A 13,450-nucleotide genomic window follows, 5' to 3' on the forward strand; every position below is an offset into this window, starting at 1 on the left:
ACTGTATGGTTTGGTAAGTTTGGTATGGTAGGCATTTTTAGAACATCCTATCTGAATGTATGTAGCACACTTTTGGCACGCTTCTGAAGGGTGGAGAGCTAGCAAGCTGCTGTTCAATGATTACATTGACAGAGAAAGTTACACTTCTCACCTTTAGTGACTAAACACACTGTTTACACCAATGTATATTCCTCCTAAGGCTGTTAGGTTGAGGTCCATTGAAAACAAACTATAAATCGTTTTGTTACAAGCTATCAAGCTAACCTCATGTTCATCATTTACAGCCTAAATACAAACAAACCCAGCTTTTAAATGAGGCTAATGACTTGCGAATCTACATATCTCCCTGGTTATCTCAATCTGTTTTGCATGACCAATGTGGTATGCAGCCACAATGGTGGCCCTTGTTTGTTGGGGATTAGAAGGTAATTGGAGTTTATGGTTCCAGTAAATATGGTTTCAGTGTCCCGCAGTTCTGTTATAGCTATAGCCTAGTCCAAATGTGGGTCAAGCCCAAGTCGACGCAGCGTCGCATTAACCCCATAGCAAACATCAAAAGACTGTTTGATGATGATGAACTTGCTGCCGGGCATGGATTCCATGCAGGCTTATATTGCACACAGCAAGCGAATGAAACCAAATTGATTCCGAGGCTGGTGGCTGGATCTCTATGAGTGGAGAGAGTGAATGAGTAAAGTGGTCTGCAGTCTAGAGTGCTCCAAGGACACGGTGAGACCAGGGAGTAGGTGGACAGCAGTTGTAGAAGTTTTCAAGCAAGACCATGCAACCCTGGGAGAACACCTTCCAACAAACACCTGACTGGCTCAAACAAGGATGCATGTGAGATAACAAAAAGAAGCAAAACATGTTAGAAGCCGCCTTCACTCTGGCATTGGGAGCTTTCAAACCTGAACAATTCTCCTAATTCATAGTCCTCTCCACAGAGCAGTCTGATGACATGCTGTACTCCTCGGTTGAAGTTTGAGTATGTGAAAGCAGAAAGCCAAACATCCTTGGAAAAAATGTATGCGAAAACCAGCAATCATGCAACGCAAAGTTAAATTAACATACCTACACTACACAATCTGTAAACAAAACAGAAGAGGTACCTTTTTGGGCTTTACGGCAACAACTTCTGCTGAGTTAAAGCTGGACTCAAGGCCATCTTTGCTCTCTAGCTCGCCATCCTTGCTCTCAATCTCATCCTCACTGACGATTGGTCCGTTGTCGCTGATGGGCGTCTGGAAGTCGTCGTCGGGGAGAGGAGGGTAGCTGTACTTAAACGGATCCTGTAATGGACCCAGAGATCTTGTATCAATGCACGACGTGGTCAGACTTGAAAATCTACTCAATCTTATCACATTCATTTATTTGTTGACCACATTATGAGTCACATTAACTCAACCTAAAAAAAATCAAATTCAAGAGATGTACAAACAACAATCTGCTTTTATAAATCCAAAAATTGTGGCGGACTACAAAATATGTCAGAGTACGCAGAGAAAAATGACAACGTACCATTCCACCCATGTGAGGTGGAAGGTACTCTGCATCGATAAACGACTGGATTTCCGATCTGGATGCGAACTTGAGCTTGCTGATGGCCTCCGGTCCCAACCAGGATTTTATAATCTTCCATGCAGCTATGCGAAAGAGAAACAATGACATTAAGATGAGACATCAGAAAAGAAACTTAAGGGGGAACTGCACCTTTTTTTTTTAAATGTTGCCTATCGTTCACAATCATTATGAAGGATAAGAAAATGGATGTATTTTTTTGTAATGCATTCTAACTCGTAAATAAAAGTCCACTTACAACAAAGCAAATAGGAGGTCCTCTATTTCACCCATAAAAAACAATAAATAACCATCCAAAAACCTCCAACAATACTCCATTTACATTTCCCAACTTGAATATTAACCAAGTATAAAGTTATTATAAGCGCTAACACAGACAAACCGTGATCTCAAGTTTGTGTGCCTATATTGACACCATCGAGTGGTAAGCAGCTTCCTCGCTTGTGGCAGATTATTGTCGATCATAAATCATGTCTCTCACCTGGATAGTAGAAGGATGATGGTGTAATTCGACAAGTTGTAAACGTTGATGGCCCATTTAGACCAGGAAATGGTGAGAACGAGACAAAATTACGCTTGAGGAGTCATTCTTCCTCTAAAACGGGACTATAACAAGATTCTAACAGTCAGCATCCTAATGACAGCAGACCTTGTACAGTAAGTGATGTTTTTTTTTTGCTCTGATGAAGTCTGCAGTGAGTAATAATCAGTGATGTTGTAGAAAAAGCAAATGTTGTAATGCGTTTTTTAAATTAATAAAATACATTAATGTTATCAAAATATACCTGGTACTACATTACATATATCTTACAGTGTGTATACAAAACCTTAACGGAGGTGTTTGGGTGTTTAAAAGAGTGACTCCCCTATGCTCCATTGTAAGCGGACTTTTGATCGCTTTTGTTTACTACTTAGAATGCATAAACAAAATAAAAACATCTGTTCTTATCTTATATAAGGATTGTGAATGATCGGCAAAATTCCAAAAAAATGCAGTTCCCTTTAAGATGTTAGAGCCAACTTGCTCTCACCGTTCATGATCCAAGGCATCTCCACAATGATCATCTTCGCTGAAAACAGACACGATATGTGTGAATTTTACATTCATAGTTAAAGCAACGATTGTGTAAGTGACAAAAGTTTTACTTACATAGCAATTTAGGATAATAGACTTTGAAGCAATTTACAACATACTTCACAAAGTCCATGTCCTGCAAGAAAATTACACTGTTCAAAATCACTTATTTTGTTGGACACCATAAAAGTTGCTTATGGACAGAACTATTGCACAGTTACCGTAATTTCCGGACTATAAGCCGCACCTGACTATAAGCCGCACCAGCTAAATTTAGGGGGAAATTCAGATTGCTCCATATATAAGCCGCACCCGACTATAAGCCGCAGGGTTTTGATGTGTAATTACCGTAGTATATAGGGGTTCCTGATACCACGGAGGGGATCGTCGGGACAGAGATGACTGTTTGGGAACGCAACGCGTCCCATTTATTAAAAATAAATCTTTCCATCATTCAATCAAACTTTCACATCTTTGACATGGCGAACAGCATTCGTGCAGAGTACAAATAATACAACGGTGCAAAGTAATACAAAGTGCTCGCCTGTACGTTATCAAAATAACCAGCCTACCGGTATATGAAAAGTCAGTCTTTAATCATTGTGTCATCGTCTTCCTCCTGCGTACTAAAACCACCGAAATCCTCTGCATTGGTGTCGGAGAAGAACAGGCCGTAAATAAGCCGCACCGTTGTATAAGCCGCAGGGACCAGAACGAGGGGAAAAAGTAGCGGCTTATAGTCCGGAAATTACGGTATATATTCTCCATCCACTATATTATTCCTCCATGGTGTAACAAGATCCAATACAAGAGCCCAATCAAAGAGATATATGTACAAATATAACATAGGGTTAGAGAATACTCAATGTAATTTATTTTGCGGAACAATAAACTTTATCCTTTAGGAAACTCACAAGTGTCGCCATCGTCTGTTATTGTATAGGCCGCACAATTGATCAATTAAAAAAATAATTGGCAGACTAATCAACTCTGAAAATCCTTATGGCCGTGCGCCAGAAGGAGTCTGTGATGGATGTTCAGCGTAGCGTTTCATGTTGACTGCAATCATCATGCAAACAGTTTATCAATAGAAGCAGGCCCTACGCCCTCACTGGGCTCCGTAATTGGCAGGAATCCTCATTGCCATGCAGGCGACGCGCTCCACAAGCCTTAACGAGATCATACTGAACAGCGCAGAGGCTTGGATTTACTAAACTCCTCACTTTATATGCATGTTGCAGAGCTGGTTTTTTTTGTAGGCTTCTTCCTCACGTTGGTCTATGTGTTTAACCCATTGGTTTTCTCCAGAGCTTCGGGAGGGAGCTCACGTCTGTGACACAGAGTCCACGGATTAGAAAGCCCCTCAAAAGGACCAGCGGGATTTAAAGGTTATTTTAATCTCCAAGGAGTAAAACCACTGAAGAGCATCAGTCCCTGGGAGCCCCACAGCAATAAGACGATAACGTAAGACTTTGTGGAGACATGTTTTTTTTAATACGAATACATCTGTTTAACAAGTATTACTTACTATATGGCCGATGCCAGAATCTGCCATGTCAAACACAACCGTCAGAGGCATTCCGGGTTCTTTCTTGACGTATCGTTCCAGCCAGAAAGCCACGTACTTCTTCTTGTCTATGACCGATTTTGCATCCTTCACATGCAGCTTCACTTTAAACCAGACTGTAAACAGTGAGAGGTGACAAATTATTGGCATGTAACAGAATGCCCACAGGATAAAAGAGTAGTCCTACAAACAACATATTTTTCCCTCCTGAATTGTAAAGGGCGCAGACACGGAATAGGGGAGGTTTAAAATGCATAACATGCAGGGACGCGATGCGCCTTGTGTGTAGGGTATGTAGCAATGCCAGGACTTAAGTGGGAAGTTTCACACTCAACACTCACTTTTGCCCCACTGTTGTGTTGAAAGCAATTCTGTGTCAGGATACTGTGTCATTGTGTAAAAGCGCACACTGTTACAGAACTGTATGTTTAATCTACAAGGCTCAGGGGATACATACTTCTAAAGGGGCAACTGTGCATCATTTCTGTGTGAAAGAGTCTACCATGAGTGTAGGGATGATGTTTGATAAGAAATTATCGAGTTCGAGCCTATTATCGAATCCTCTTATCGAACCGATTCCTTATTGATTCTCTTATCGAGTCCAGATAGGTGGTTGTATATGGAAAAAAACACACAATATTTGGTTTAACAAAAGCTCACTTTTATTATATAAGAAAAAAATAAAATCTAATAAATAAATAAATATTGACTGTTACCAACCTAAAAAAATAAAATAAAATAAATAAATATTGACTGTTGTTACCCAAAGTATATTAAGTGGGATTTTTCAGAAAAACAAACATATACAGTAACACAAAAACAACCTGTCTCTGTGATCACTATAAGTGTATAAATAATATTATAGTGTTAAATAAAATCAGTCCCTTGGGCACAAAACTGAAAATAATACAGCTCTCCAAAAAGTGCACTTCTGCTGCTATTTGACATAACTGTTTGTTATGATGCTTTGACATTTTTGCACTTTATTTCTTTATTGAAAGAAAATTCTATGAAGAGAAAAGTTGTTTGCAAATGTGGTTACAATGCTAAAAAATGAAAAGTTAAAGCTAAAAAAAGAAATACACTTTGTTGAGTTAAAATCTTTCTTTATAGGGGGAAAGATGTGATGCTATGAGCTAGGGAACATAACAACTACACTACCCAGCATGCAACGGGAGTGACGAGCATGCGCGGTAGCCCCGAAAAGTGTTGTTGCATGTCATCACCCGTGAAAGTAAACGTCAAGAACTCAGCCAACACGCCTCGTCTGCATTATTTATAATTAGACAGACAACACAAATACAGTGTGATTTTGTAACGTTTACAAGGAAAGAAAAACAAAAGTTGAAAAAGGGAGATCGTGTCATATATGTTGTATATACCGTAATTTCCGGACTATAAGCCGCACCTGACTATAAGCCGCACCAGCTAAATTTAGGGGGAAATACAGATTGCTCCATATATAAGCCGCACCCGACTATAAGCCGCAGGGTTTTGATGTGTAATTAGCGTAGTATATAGGGGTTCCTGCTACCACGGAGGGGATTGTCGGGACAGAGATGACTGTTTGGGAACGCAAAGCGTCCCATTTATTAACAATAAATCTTTCAATCATTCAATCAAACTTTCACATCTTTGACATGGCGAACAGCATTCGTGCAGAGTACAAATAGTACAACGGTGCAAAGTAATACAAAGTGCTCGCCTGTACGTTATCAAAATAACCAGCCTACCGGTATATGAAAAGTCAGTCTTTAATCATTGTGTCATCGTCTTCCTCCTGCGTACTAAAACCACCGAAATCCTCTTCGTCGGTGTCGGAGAAGAACAGGCCGTATATAAGCCGCACCCTTGTATAAGCCGCAGGGACCAGAACGAGGGGGAAAAGTAGCGGCTTATAGTCCAGAAATTACGGTATATGTATGTGCTGCGGTTGCTTTAAGAACGTTGTGACAGCTGCCGTAAAGGAGGTGCGTTGCTAGCCTGGTTGCTATGTTTCCGGTTGGTCGTAAAAGTGTTCGTCATGTGTTTGTAGTCTGCTCAAATCTCTCAGTAAAGTTATTCATTGGATTATACCTTTTGTTTTGAACTTTATTATTCCATTGTTTTTCCTGCTTTCCCTATCTGCGCCTAATGACTGAGCTACGTGACGTAAATTCTTGTGATGTCTCAAGGGGCATTTCTGGTCGGGATGGGATTCGTTCCGAGGGATTCGAATAAAGAACCAACTCTTTTTCTTTACTATAGTGGTCTCGATAACGGGTACCGGTTCTCAAAAAGGGATTCGAGTCCGAGGACTCGGTTCTTTTCTTATCGAACAACCGGGAAAACCGGTTTCGAGTATCATCCCTACATGAGTGTCATAAAAAGATGTGCTTACAGAGCTTGTTGCCTTCTTTGTCATATCCATGGAGGAAGACAGCGCCTGACTCAAACATCCACTTGGGAATGCTGCTCTCAGTGAGGTCTGAGGGGAAAACAAGATCATTAGATAATTCAAGCACAAATGAGAATTGCGTCAAGCACTTCGCCACAACCTTTTGAAACCACAATACCAGCTGAAAACTGATTCTACGGTCATTATTGCTACACCATTTTTTGTAGAGTAAGCTAAATTTAATCACAAAAAGAACTAGAAACCAGTCTGACAAGGTTCCTTCATTGTGAGAATGTGACCCAGCCATGTGAAAGTGCTAGATTTTATGGTAAAATAACCAACAAATGAATGACCTCTAACTTTGGTGACAGAGCTCTCTAATAGTATTCCCCTAAAATAACTGTTCGATAAATTGCATCTACTTGATCAAAGACTAGCCCAGAGTAAAGAAAATACAGAGGATGTTTTAACAGTGGGTATTGTTGTCGGTGTTTTCATGACATTTATCACACAATGGCAGTCTGTACAGGACCAAGCCTGAGAGGCACAGAGAAAGAGACACTGCCAACCACTAAGCAAGGCAACAGCCCCATTGACAGGAAGCACTTGTTTTTGTTAAGCACTTGCATCAGCTGTTGCGCTGACGAAACAAACTGCAAACTACTGTAAAGATAGCATTTACGCTGTAATCGATAAACTTTTCATAATTTATTAGTGTGACGTCAGATGGCATAGTATGAAAAACAGAGTAGCTTTAGAAAACAACTTTTGTGTGAAGGGATGAGTCCATGAAGCAATGTGACCCCTCACCATTCACGCCATACTCCTTTCTCCAGCGAAAACTCTCGTCTATCATTTTCAAGGTGTCGTCCACAACGTAAAGCCGCCACATCAGGTAGCCCTCCACCATGGAATTGTCTTCTTGTAGTCTGTCCATGTCTCTCTGGTCATATTTTTCTGCTGAATCTGGAGGCACAATACAATAAACATGCCATGCTAGACATTTTTACTACACCATGTTACTGATCTACATAAAACAAATTATGAAGGGGTCAATGTAATATGTAAGGGCAATGCAGAACCACTGCTACCCAAATAACAAGCTGTGGATCACCATCCAGCTAAAGGTGCTGCTGAATGAAAAGAAGCTAGCCTTCAGACTCTTTTTTCTGAGGAAGCTTAGGTCTTTTAATGTGTGCAGCAAGCTGTTGGAGATCTTTTATCAGTCTGTTGTGGCCAGTGCCCTGTACTTTGCAGTGGTTTGTTGGGGGAGCAGCACCAGCAAAAGGGATTTAAACCGGATTGACAAACTGATCCGGAAAGCCAGCCAAACTATTGGCACGCAGTTTGAGGCGTTTGTGTCAGTAAGGTACAGGAGGACACTGGACAAACTGCTGGCCAACATGGACATTCCTGCCCACCCACTCCACCAGACAATTGAGGGACAGCGGAGCTCATACTCCAACAGGCTCCTTCAGCTTCGTTCCCACAGTGTTCGATTCAAGAACTCCTTCATTCCGCACTCCATCCAGCTGTATAATCACTCGCCATACAGCAATAGATGATATCCGTCGATTACCTGACCGCTTCTTGGGCGGTACAGCTCGGTTGGTAGAGTGGCCGTGCCAGCAACTTGAGGGTTCCGGGTTCGACCCCCGCTTTCGCCATCCTAGTCACTGCCGTTGTGTCCTTGGACAAGACACTTTACCCACCTGCTCCCAGTGCCACCCACACTGGTTTCAATGTAATTTAGATATTGGGTTTCACAATGTAAAAGCGCTTTGAGTCACTAGAGAAACTCTCTCTTTGTTTATAATGTCTATTTTCTGCTGGATCTACTCTATTTTATGCTGAAGCTGCTACATATGCTGTAGTATTGTACATGGTAATTGTTATACATTGCATATATTATATAAAAATATAATATATCAGTATATACTACCGTTCAAAAGTTTGGGGTCATCCAAATAATTTTGTGGAATAGCCTTCATTTCTAAGAACAAGAATAGACTGTCGAGTTTCAGATGAAAGTTCTCTTTTTCTGGCCATTTTGAGCGTTTAATTGACCCCACAAATGTGATGCTCCAGAAACTCAATCTGCTCAAAGGAAGGTCAGTTTTGTAGCTTCTGTAACGAGCTAAACTGTTTCCAGGTGTGAACATGATTGCACAGTGGTTTTCTAAACATCAATTAGCCTTCTGAGCCAATGAGCAAACACATTGTACCATTAGAACACTGGAGTGATAGTTGCTGGAAATGGGCCTCTATACACCTATGTAGATATTGCACCAAAAACCAGACATTTGCAGCTAGAATAGTCATTTACCACATTAGCAATGTATAGAGTGTATTTCTTTAAAGTTAAGACTAGTTTAAAGTTATCTTCATTGAAATGTACAGTGCTTTTCCTTAAAAAATAAGGACATTTCAATGTGACCCCAAACTTTTGAACGGTAGTGTATATCATATACTGTATATATAATATGTACATTTTACTTATGTCATATTTTATAATGCTACTATGGTACATTTTTAGTCTACTCCCATCCATCCATTTTCTACCGCTTGTCCCGTTCAGGGTCTCAGGTGGAAGGCGGGGTAAGCCCTGGACAAGTCGCCACCTCATCGCAGGGCCAACACAGATAGACAGACAACATTCACACTCACACACTAGGGCCAATTTAGTGTTGCCAAATGCCAATCAACCTATCCCCAGGTGCATGTCTTTGGAGGTGGGAGGAAGCCGGAGTACCCGGAGGGAACCCACTACTTTATACCTGCATTATCCTTTCCATCCTCCTTTGTAACTGAGCTACTGTGTGGAACAATTTCCCTTGTGGATCATTAAAGTTTGTCTAAGTCTAAGTTATCTGATGGAGCTTATCTCGGCTCAAAGCGTTAAGTCATGATGCTATCAACACGAAAAACTAAGTGGGAACTCAAGTCCATATATTTGTGCGTGTAATAACGCATGTATGTGTATGAATTATTACAACATCGAGCAACGGTGTCAGCTTAGAGCACAATCCCTCCTTACCTTGGACGAATTCACTCTTGAACCTCTCTCTCGTCTCATGTATTTTCGCTTCAATCCCCTGTCGCAAGAGTTTAGATACAATTAAAAGCAAAACAACAAGAACGAATATTAACAACAATAAAATAAGTAACGTACCGGTTCTTCTTGGGGTTTTTCAAGTTCAGCCATATTTAACTGTCACCGAGTTTCCTTCCCCTATTGAAGAGCTTCTCGTTAGCTCGCTAGCTGCTGTTTGGGAGAATCACTTACAAGTGGGAAACTGACGCCCCGTCGAAGCCATTTTGGCTCATGCCTTTGGCCACTCCTCTTCGAGATGTTGTCAGGGGAAGGGGCGGATGGGTTGTTTTTTTCGTACAAAAACAAAAAAGTCTAGGAATTGATTTTTCGCCTGGCCTGTGCGTTTTCGATAGGCGTTGTGGGCTAAGCCTGTAAGATCAAGCCGGGCAACGCGCCCTCTGTTGACAATTCCAGCTCCCACGGTGCATTTCGGCTGACGTCACAATTCCACTTCCGTGTTGGCGCGCATGTCAAAACATTAAACAATAGCGGGTAAACTCCTTTAAAGTAAATATATTTGTTTTCAAGTTGAAACGACAATTACAGTCACCGCTGACAATGAGGAGCGCCACGTCTTCATTCGGTGGTAAGATAATGAGGTTTAATCACGCTCCCGCCGCGAGTGACAGTAAGAAAAGCGAGCTGACCTTCCGCAGCTTTTCCTTTCAACCGGAGAACAACGTGTTCGTGAAAACAGCGCAAGGAGCCTTTATGGTTTATCACAGAAGCGCCTCCCGAGTGGACTCCTCGCTGACGTGTAAATATGTCGTGGACACCCACAAGAGGACCGCCGCGCCGTGTGTCCTTGTGGCTAAAACGAACAAAAAAGCAGACGTTTTCCTGTACAGCCTGTTCACGGTGAGTGGGTCCGACACTCTGGAGCCTTGCATTGAGTTCCAGCTGCCCTACCACCTCAGTGGAGATGTTTGCATCCTCAAGGGTCCCACGGTGTTGTGGACACATGCGGATGCTGTGTTTCATACATCCAGGGAGGACTCGGGACGGGTGAAGGAAGTGTCCCTCCAGCTGTCCCACTGTCTCATCGGGGAGCTTCCACTCCATGGGGAACGAGCATTCCTACTGGGACAGTCCTCCACGAACCAGACCCTTGGCTACCTGCTAGAGACTGGTTGCACCTTTAATGGCTCTATGATTCTACCATACCCATACATGAGCATCACTAAGTGCATCAATGTGCTGTCAGCTCACCAAGCAGGTGATTTGCTAGGATACACCGTGGTTGCAGCCACGTCCAGTCAACAACTTGTTTACCTGGAGGACGGCGTGGTGAAGGACACATGTCAGCTCCCATTCCAGCAACCTGAAAATATTCAGGTGGTTGACACCGGACGGAATGGACTCCTCTTTGTCGTGTCTTTTTGCCACGGACATGTGTGTGCTGTCAGGAAGGACACGTTGCAGGTACAGTATCAGTAGGGGTTTGTTGACAATTTTCACAGCCACTAAGACGCATGTTCTCTGGGGGTTTCTATGATATGCTATGAACGAACTGATAATACAGCTTTTTAGCAAGGTGATGAGGTGGCGACTTGTCCAGGCTGTACCCCGCCTTTCGCCCGTGTGCAGCTGGGATAGGCTCCAGCACCCCCCGCGACCCCATAAGCGACAAGCGGTGGAAAATAAAGTTAAAGTTCCAATGATTGTCACACACACACTGGGTGTGGTGAAATGTGTCCTCTGCATTTGACCCATCCCCATGTTCACCCCCTGGGAGGTGAGGGGAGCAGTGAGCAGCAGCATGCGCCACGCTCAGGAATAATTTGGTGATTTAACCCCCAATTCCAACCCTTGATGCTGAGCGCCAAGCAGGGAGGCAATGGGTCCCACTTTTTGTAGTCTTTGGCATGACTTGGCTGGGGTTTTACAACCTCCCAGTCTCAGGGCGGACACTCTAACCACAAGGCCACTGAGCTGTATGCAAAATGGATGGATGGATTTCTTAGTAGTCCAGTTTCTGACAGAACACAATGTTGTCAGGGTATATGCAGTATTTGCCATTAGCTATTTTGTCATAAGTAAGGTAGGTTTCTTTTTCTTGAATCTTGGCTAGCCAGGTACCATTTCTAATACTGCACCTGAACTCTACAAAGAGGTTCCGCAGTCTCCGTAGCAGAACCTCCAGGTTCTGTAACAGCTTCTTCCCTCAGGCCATAAGGCTCTTGCACGCATCAAAATAATCCCCTCAATTCCCCCCAAAAACGGATTAACTCGCTGGAATATAAAGACAATATAACTTACATTCATAAACCTGGATGCCTATGCAAAAGTGCAATATATTTATCTGTACAGTAATCTATTTATTTATATCTGCACCTTATTGCTCTTTTATCCTGCACTACAACGAGCTAATGCAACTAAATTTTCTTCTTATCTGTACTGTAAATTTCAAAGTATTTAAAATATCTGGCCTGTTGGGGTTTAAAGAGCGACAGTGTAGCCCAGTGCTGGTTGTTCATTGGTTGAACAAATTAGTCATTGTTGCAACATTGTAAAAACACACACCACATTTTCCAGGCTACAGAGCGTGTCGCGTCGGTATTTGAGCCGCACCCACCAAATTTTTAAACAAATACATATTTTTACATACAGTATATAACCACAGATATATACCGGTAAAACATTTTTTCTAAATGTTTATTCACATACCCTAATTGTTTCCAAAGGGTGCCTGTCATCTGGCAATAAAACAGATAATCAAACAAAACAGAGGTCATTGTCATGGGCCCACTAGCAGCGGAAGCTAGCTCTCCAATCAGCTAAACCGACTCAATAACTCAATAGTGACGTGAAGTTAGCATATTTAGCATAATCGCTAGCTTGATTATATTACAATAACACAAACAAATAAGCATAGAAACACTCCTACAGACATCACACATGGGACGGTTTTGTAAGTATGAATTGTTTTAGTTATACTGTAAAACTTACAAACGTTGCTTGGATTATGGATGAATTAAGAATCATTTTCGAGCAGAAACGCTATGGACGGATATACTTCCGGTTCAAGGCACAAATGAGGAACGACATTCTCAACCTGCATCACCAGTGAGCAATTTCGCCCAAAAGATGGCGCCAGAGCACAAAAAATAACACACACTTTTTCAGCACTTCTGTTGTTGTTACTTGAAAACTATTTGTTCAATACAAAATATTATGGCCGTTAACAAGGAAAATTCCGTATTATAAGCCACAGGGTTCTAACGTGGGAAAAAAGTAGCGCCTTATAGTCCGGAAAATACCATAATAAGAAATGACAAAAAACAAAACACTCATCCTAAGCTTACCTGTACTATACTCCATAGTCTCTACTTTGCTGCAGTGTTCCATTTTATCGCTGGCCTCAGTCTCTTCTAGAATAAAATGTGTCACCACCAACTAACTCATTCAACACACAAGCCCCCCTTGCCCCCACACACACTCTATGGGTTGTTATAACATGCAGTAATGTATTAAATGTTCCTTATTCATTACATATACAGTAACACAACCCTAAAATTGTTTAAATAAAACAATGACGTCGCTCAGCATTACTGTCATTTTCTTTTGCAGGTCGTAGCCCAATGGTCGGAAGTGAGCTCCGTGCATGTGGATGACTATCTTGGTTGTGGTACTGAACAGATGCTGTTAATTTTAAAGGATGAAGGGGGACAACCGCTGGAGCGTTACATCATCACAGACCTATGTGGGATCTCTTATTCAGTAAGGAAATCCGAATTTAGTTAATCAGTGCTCCCCGAT

General features: G+C 41.9%; 2 protein-coding genes across 3 annotated transcripts in view; one reads left to right on the top strand and one right to left on the bottom strand.

Annotated features, from left to right (window-relative positions):
• mospd2 (motile sperm domain containing 2) overlaps positions 1-10,625 on the bottom strand; it is a 24,845-nt gene extending 14,220 nt beyond the window's left edge. The window contains exons 1-9 of the mRNA XM_062069122.1: positions 9,770-10,625; positions 9,635-9,692; positions 7,408-7,563; positions 6,601-6,687; positions 4,182-4,336; positions 2,729-2,789; positions 2,610-2,648; positions 1,519-1,643; positions 1,110-1,289 (exon numbers count right to left, since the gene is read on the bottom strand). Coding sequence (XP_061925106.1) covers positions 1,110-1,289; positions 1,519-1,643; positions 2,610-2,648; positions 2,729-2,789; positions 4,182-4,336; positions 6,601-6,687; positions 7,408-7,563; positions 9,635-9,692; positions 9,770-9,802 — 894 coding nt within the window. The 5' untranslated portion in view covers positions 9,803-10,625. The remainder of the gene's footprint in view (positions 1-1,109; positions 1,290-1,518; positions 1,644-2,609; positions 2,649-2,728; positions 2,790-4,181; positions 4,337-6,600; positions 6,688-7,407; positions 7,564-9,634; positions 9,693-9,769) is intronic.
• The window catches only part of fancb (FA complementation group B), a 24,115-nt gene continuing 20,658 nt past the window's right edge, over positions 9,994-13,450 (top strand). The window contains exons 1-2 of one of the 2 annotated variants that reach the window (XM_062069121.1): positions 9,994-11,113; positions 13,262-13,411. In XM_062069121.1, the coding sequence (XP_061925105.1) occupies positions 10,250-11,113; positions 13,262-13,411 (1,014 nt within the window). In that variant the 5' untranslated portion in view covers positions 9,994-10,249. The remainder of the gene's footprint in view (positions 11,114-13,261; positions 13,412-13,450) is intronic. The other variant, XM_062069120.1, reaches the window with a different exon arrangement.

This window comes from Entelurus aequoreus, linkage group LG14, assembly GCF_033978785.1.
Source record: "Entelurus aequoreus isolate RoL-2023_Sb linkage group LG14, RoL_Eaeq_v1.1, whole genome shotgun sequence".
NCBI lineage: Eukaryota > Metazoa > Chordata > Actinopteri > Syngnathiformes > Syngnathidae > Entelurus > Entelurus aequoreus.